Source organism: Drosophila erecta, unplaced genomic scaffold (genome assembly GCF_003286155.1).
Source record: "Drosophila erecta strain 14021-0224.00,06,07 unplaced genomic scaffold, DereRS2 tig00000000-arrow-pilon, whole genome shotgun sequence".
Taxonomy (NCBI): domain Eukaryota; kingdom Metazoa; phylum Arthropoda; class Insecta; order Diptera; family Drosophilidae; genus Drosophila; species Drosophila erecta.
In genome coordinates, this window is record NW_020825194.1 from 11356378 (window position 1) to 11363729 (window position 7352).

Consider the following 7352-nt stretch of genomic DNA (forward strand, 5'->3'; position numbering starts at 1 on the left):
TTCTGAGGCCCAAAGTGCGACTAAGCCGCAGCAATGCACACAAAATCGACATTGTCGTCGACATTGAACCGGATGAATGGGGTGCAAACACCGCAGGACAATCACCCACCAGACACACAACCTTACAAATGGGATGAAAATCCGGCCCATATGTGTAGATAGCTAATTTCCACGTTGCCATGCATCGAGAGCCAGCAACGTAAATGGCCATGTAATGCTCTAAGAGCTTTCCTATAGTTTTAAAACTAGTTTTAAAACCGAAGTTTTAAGCACTAACTTTTCGACGAAGGCTCGTTATAAACTCGTTGCGATGGGAGTTTTTAAAAACTCAAGAGCTGCGGTACACTTAAAGTTATGTTAACTGCTTTCTGAAATTTCCATTACACTTTCCCGCAAATCTAAAAAAAAAATTGAGAGAAATTTAAAGAGTTTTAATTGTTTCGTGCCGCCCTAATTATCCATCTCGCTATAAGCCCAGTTTACTTGAGCTTTTGGCTAAAACAATTCAAGATTCTGCACTTCCATTATCCCTTTACAATTCAATAGACCAGATTCAATTTATTTTAAGCATAACTAAGTGGGTCCTAATGCCTTTGTCTGCCCGCAGAATTTATTCAGCGCTCCCATTTCTCATCCGATTGGATTGCCTTGAGCCCCAAAGGGGACAGTGAGTAATTTTCTGGGGGACAAGCGAGAGCTGTGGATGCCGAAAGTCAATACAGTTGGGGAATATTTAATGGACTGCTGGTGGTGAATGGTAAATGCTGAATGGTGATGGTGATGCTGATGGTGATGGTGACTGCACCGAATCGCGTGCACTGCAGGCCATTTTTGCGAATCGTAGCGAGCATTTAGGGGTGTCCCCGATTCGTCTGAGTGGATTTGGAGCCGCAGCTGCAGGCATTAGGGTGTGTATGTGTGGGTGCGCATCTGTGAGCGCCCAAGTGCGACTGTGTTGGTGCCGTGGATTTGGGCAGTTATTTTAAGCCAAATCTCTGCTGTAAAGCGTTCGAATTTCGGCCAGGCACGTAGTTCGATTTGCCATATTGTACTTTTCACACGGAGGGAAATTTCTAGACATCTATTGTACAAAAATCAATCTATTTTAATTGATATAAAAATGATATTTAACAAAAGTAGGACCAGCTTCATAATCAAAAATTCAAAAGGACTAAACTGGCTTAGCTTGACTTTTCGCTTGCATTTCTCTCAGTGCATATGTTGAAGCGGCATTTGAGTATGCTCGTGCGAGTTTATTAGCGAATTTGTGTCTTTTCGTAGCGCACTATTGGACTGAATGCAATTTAATGGAAGCCGTAGATCCGTTTAACCCCTGTTCGTGTTCCACAGAACGACGATGCACCTGGCGACGCCTTTTGAAGCCGGGTCCGGGTAACGCCTCCTCGGTGCTGCACGCCCACTCGGCCAATTCCACGGATACGGATCTTAGCACTTTGGACAACCACGAGCTCTGGCTGCCCGATTCCAGGTGAGTTATCGAGTGAGCCAATCAGTGTCGTAGTGCAAATTACCATATATATTATTTATGTTTATGTAGCATAAAGGAGCCCACGCCCACGACCATGACGGCCCTGCATCAGTTCGGCGCCGAGATGCTGAAGCTATCCCGTGGCCTGGAGTCGGTGGCCTCGTCATCCACCACCGGTTCACCCACCAAATCCGAATTTTCCCTATCGAACCACCTGCAGCTGCAGTACCCCAGCAGCCCCCAGCGATATGCCACCCACCAGCAGACCCACCAGCAGTCCCACCATCAGCAGCACCATAACCACCAGCAACATCCGGGCGGAGCTTACCACCAGCAGGCATCCCCCAAAGGTCGCCACGGAGCCACAACTCTGGGCTTGTCCACCACCACGCTGGGCATCGAGCGGGAGAGCACCCGGAATTCCCTGGCCAGCAGTCGCATGGGTGGCGAACAGAGCGATGGGTGAGTCCAGTCTGAAATGCTATTAAATAATCGGCTTTAACCTTCAAGGACCTAAATTACTGAGCAGAAGTTATTGTGTGTAAAGTAATACAATATTTTTACAAGTCTGGAATATGGCGGTAGTGAAATTACAATCTTTTGTTCTTTAAGGCCTTTACAACCACCTAAAGATGTAATGTGATGCAGAAATATAATTAAATTGGTCCACCACTTAACCAGAGCAGCCAGAATCTCTATTGTTACAAATAATATTAACACAGACAATTAAATTCGTTTAACTTCATCCTTTTTGTGGTCTGCAATTTTCGGTAGTATTTTGTTAAATCCCTCGAAGAGCGTAGACAATTCGGAAAGGTACCTGGGAAAAACGTAAAGTTTCTTTGGCTCTTCACCTGACAAAAGGACAAACAGCTGCGATGGGCAAACCGTTTTGCCAGAGTGATCCTTTCTAGGCGCCCGCAGGACCTTTTGTTGTCGCTGTCTCAGCTCGTTGGCCAAGTGCGCTGACCACACCAAAAGCCAAGAAAATGCTCACCTCGAGTCCTTTTTGTGACTCGTTTGCTTTCTCCTTTCCATTTATTTCGTTTTTTTCGTGAGCTCCTTTTTGTTGCATTGCCTTTTATTGTCCTTCCGCCTTCGACTTGTGAAATTTTTCGTAATAATTAAATTTTTTTGCTTTCGTTTTCCTTTTTGCGTTTTGTCGGTGGAAACTGTTTTATTTTGTTGGCCTAAAGGGAGAGGCGCTGCCTTTTTATTTGGCATTCGAGCCGCTCAAGTGATTTTGGCGTCGACTGAGGCCTTTTGCCAAAATGTGTTTTTCATTAATTTTCTAATTTTAGTCGACTGGCTTATGCTGGGATAAGTGATGCGACGAGAAATTCAATTAAAAAACTGAAATCTTAGAAGACGAATGTTTTAAAATTTCCAAGAATTTAATAAGAAATCGAAACAAGGCTAGACTGGCATATACAAGTAGACAGTGGGTATTCAAGTGGAACTAATATTAACTATTTAATTGCGTATGATATGAAATTCCACAGACAATCATAAAAAATGTTAAAAATACATTTCTTGATACCCAATCCAGTTTATTTTGATTTAATTGGTCAACAGATTTAGTCTGCAATATGCATCCAATAAAAGCTTGCATTTTTCGCAACGAACATCGCTGAAAAACCGAGCATTGATATCTTAAATTCCCAGTTCGATTTTAAGCTTGAAAAGGCAGCTCAACTTACGAAATGACTGCACATTTTATCTCACTCATATTTTCCCATTTAACCAATCCCTTGTGCACGTCTGTATCATATATCATTGTGACTGTGCGCTTTTCATTCAAATGGGCGGAGTATTGGAAGCACTATGTGCCACATTGTTTGACAGTTGAACGAATTTGCACAATCAATAAAATGGATTTGGCTTTGGCTTTGGCTTTGGCTACATTTTGTCCGCAATGGATGAGAGGCCAAGTGGCAAAGGTCGAAAAGAAATGGAACGGGGTCAAAGTCGAGTGGCTCTTAATTGTTGCACAATTTGCCGCCTCATGCGGTAAAGTTGACAAATGATGCTGGCGATATTCTAATTTTTGAACTTTGGCTTGCCACTCAAAATTAGCTTAACACTTCGCCACATAAGATTATATACTATATATATAGGGGGCGGTCCCCTGTGATGTCCTGATGAGCTTGGCGGCTGTTTAATTCCTTTGTGGGGGAAACAATAACATAAGTTGGCATCAGCTCGGCTTTGTTTCACTTGCATAATGAGGAGCTGGCCCCATTCCCCATACCCCAACTGCTTAGCCCTGCTCCAACGCATCTCAATTTATGCGCACGTCTCGTGCACACAAATCAAAAACGCGAAGGATGCATAATGAGCTGACATCCTTATCCTGCGTCTTGGCAGCACCGAGCACCCCGATCCCTGCCCTCCGCAGGCACCACCACTTGGCCTTCTGTCTGCTAACGCCTTCATTAGCAGCTAACCACGCCCCCATCGCCAACGCGCCCCGTCTTGGCCAAATAAAGTTGCCGCACATTTGCATGCAGGGTAAACGGGCGGCAGGACAGAAAACCACAAAGGCAGCTCGCAAATTTATGCGCTTTATTAAAATGAATGCAAAATGAGCCGGTACAGAAAAAAAGTTAATTTTTATATATTCATATACCTTTAAATTAAATCTACAAAAATATACTAAGCGATTCTGTAATTAAATATCAAAAATTCTACCACCAAATATTCTTTAAAGTAAAATAAAGTTTTAATAACTATATGTATTTGCTTAAAATTAATTCGCTATTTATTATACGCTATAGTTCAAACTCTTTAATTGCTGCAAAATGAGCTAAAAAAACAAAAAAAAAAATGATACTGTAAATAATAATGCAAGAATTTTCCAAGTGTACCGTGAACAACGGCGCAAATGAAAGGAAAACCTCTCAAGAAAAAATGTTAGAAGGCGGTAAACCACAAAGAGCAAACACAAAAAATGTTGCCTACTTTTTCCGACAAAACAGGTGAAAGAAACGAGCTGACCACAAAGCGTGTTGGCTTTTGTTGAATTGCTGTTAGCAGGTGTTCACTGCATTGTTTTAGACACATCGCCTCCGAATAGAGTTTTGCCAATTGGCTGCGCAATTTTAATTAAAAATGTACGTCACCAAAGGGGCGAAGGTGAAAGGAAATTGCTGGGAATCGGGTACTAAATCAATAAATCGGTGGGGTATGACATAGACATATTTTATATATTTTCGTTATTAAAACACCATGTGGTGCAGCTTCAACTTGGATCTTTTATCAAGCATTTAACAGACTTTAAGAACCTTGACTTTATAGTATAGGATATAAAGTTTTAATTGTTTAATCAGTAAAGTTATTTTTTTCAGGACTCTTTCACAGCTTTCCCAGCGACTGCGAGCGTATAAAAAGCGACGAAGAGCTTCGTCAGCAGTTCCAGGACGTGACCGACGTTCCGGTCATGAGGACGCAGACGAGGATGTGGACACGCCCACCTCAACGCTGCGGCGACACAAGCGCCACAATAGTCTGCCCAAGAATGCACTCTATCAGCGACACACCACTGTACAGGAGAGCCTCGATGACGACGACGAGGAGGAGGAGGAGAGTCCGCAACAGAAGGATCAGCAGGCGAAGACAAAGATCTGCCACTCGGACACTGAGCTAGATCCGCCGCAGAAGGCGAAGCAGTGCCACATAGCTGGCCAGAATCACCAGTCGGACTACCTGCAGCTGCCCTCCGTTTGCACCTGTCCGTATTTCGGGGACAGACCGCTCCAGAATTGCGTGAAATCGGCGGAGGTGAAGATTATTTCGTCCGCCTTCCGAGTGACCACCACCACGACGGCGGTGAGCAGCTCGCCCAGCGAAATGGAGCTACTCATGTGCAGTAGTGGCAACAAGAAGTCAATGACCTCCAGTGTGAGTGCCGGCACAACCGGTGGACCGGCAGGAGCAGGTCCTGCCACAGGTGGCTCCACCCTCAGTCCAAACTCTGCCCACAATCAGGGCAGTTCGCTGACTGTTCAGAGCGATGGTAGTGGGTACTTGGCTGCGCCGGGCACTCCATGTCCTGGCCGACGAAAGCTGAGCATCTCAAAGACCGCCTCAGTGGTTACGTGGGATTCCAGTCGTCATCGGCGGCGGGGCAGCAGTTTTGGTGGAGTGCGAACATCCCTGCTGCTGACACCCACCAAAACGGCGACCGCCTTCAACTCATCGACACCCTTGAGAAGATCGGCCACCTTGAGGAGCCACCAGAACATGAACTACCAGGGAGCAGGCGATTGTGGGGCCAAGACCAGGACGACCACCTCATCGCCCTGCATGTTGCAGCGACAGCAGACGGTGCGATCTCATCACTCGAGAAACTCCAGCGTAATCTCCAGGAACTCCTCGCGCCACGGCCGGATCATCAGGCTGGAGCAGAAGGCCACCAAGGTGCTGGGCGTGGTGTTCTTCACCTTCGTCATCCTGTGGTCGCCATTCTTCGTCCTGAATTTACTGCCCACTGTGTGCGCGGAATGCGAGGAGCGAATCAGCCACTGGGTCTTCGATGTGGTCACCTGGCTGGGCTACGCCAGCTCCATGGTGAACCCCATCTTCTACACCATCTTCAACAAGGTGTTCCGGCAGGCGTTCAAGAAGGTCCTGTTGTGCCGCTATTCCAGCACGAGTGCCTGGCGACCGAGCAGATAGCAGACGCCCGTTAAACCGGGCAAACTCAAGACGAATACCCACAAGTGCGCCAGTGTGGATTTTCAGGATTCCACTGCTCCGGTGCGGGGCGTTCTGAAAAGAAGTGTGGCAGTGGCAAGTGACATATAAATACGGGAAGGAGCGGTCATTTCGCCTGCGGTCTGCCGCACAACGTGGCGTATACGCAATCTCGAAGGGACGATAATGCCCACTGCTCACACGTGTGTCCTTGGGGCTTAAATGCTTATGTGCCTCTAATTAATTTCAAATTCAATTTGCATGCCATTGAAAACACATGTCCCAGGCGTAAGAAGTGGAGCTAAGTGAATTAGATTGAAGTGGAGTCGGATCCCGCAGGATTGCCAAGGGCTTGGGATTAAACTGGACGCAGACAACAACATAACGACCATGGTACTCACCCCTTGTGGTTCCTTTGCAAACCACCATTTCCCTTAGCCTTCAACAAACGGTGAGGATGCAATTAATTGCGGAATGTTTGTTTTCGAATAACGTTATGCCGGCAAACACATTTGCTTGGCAAGTTCGTGTCAGTCTGTAGATACATTTAACCATTTACCTCGAAACTCCCACTTTTAGTTTCACTACGTACTCTTAAAAGCATAAAAAGTACTCTAATTTAAGGAGAGTATGTCGAACACTAATTTTGGTAAATTTAAAAATTCCTAAAAAGGCGCCAATGTCGCTGCAAACTGCAAACTGCGATCGATAAACGCTTTTTTGTTCGACTTTTGGCAATTATGCATTAAATTTATGGCAAATTCGCTAGCCGCAAATGTACAAAGAATTTCATGGGCATCCATTAAAGAAACCGACACGTACACAAATCCACGGAAATTTGTGACTTTTGTTGTTTGTTTGTGTGGCTGGACCGGCAGATTGCTATTTTTATTTGAAAAGTTCATTCATTTTGTTTTATTTCTGTGGCCAAATGAAAAATTTCAGCTGGTCACGTAAGAATTTGACGGTCAGGATGTGAATGGCGCAGATCCGGTGGCCAGAAAGCAGCAAGAATCCGGCTGGCCGAATCGAAGACAAAGTCGGAGCAGCTGGCTGAATGTTGAAGGACATCAAACAACAAGGGGCCAACTGTAATAACGAAAGCCGGATGAAAGTTTCGAATGTGCTGCCAAGTTTTAAAGTCCCAGATGAGCGGTACACTTTTCTG

General features: G+C 45.4%; 1 protein-coding gene across 1 annotated transcript in view; it reads left to right on the plus strand.

The window, feature by feature from the left end:
- LOC6552758 (dopamine D2-like receptor) overlaps nucleotides 1-7047 on the plus strand; it is a 28365-nt gene extending 21318 nt beyond the window's left edge. The window contains exons 4-6 of the mRNA XM_001980911.3: nucleotides 1351-1489; nucleotides 1559-1951; nucleotides 4837-7047. Of these exons, the coding sequence (XP_001980947.3) occupies nucleotides 1351-1489; nucleotides 1559-1951; nucleotides 4837-6166 (1862 nt within the window). The 3' untranslated portion in view covers nucleotides 6167-7047. The remainder of the gene's footprint in view (nucleotides 1-1350; nucleotides 1490-1558; nucleotides 1952-4836) is intronic.
- Nucleotides 7048-7352: the final 305 nt, after the last annotated feature.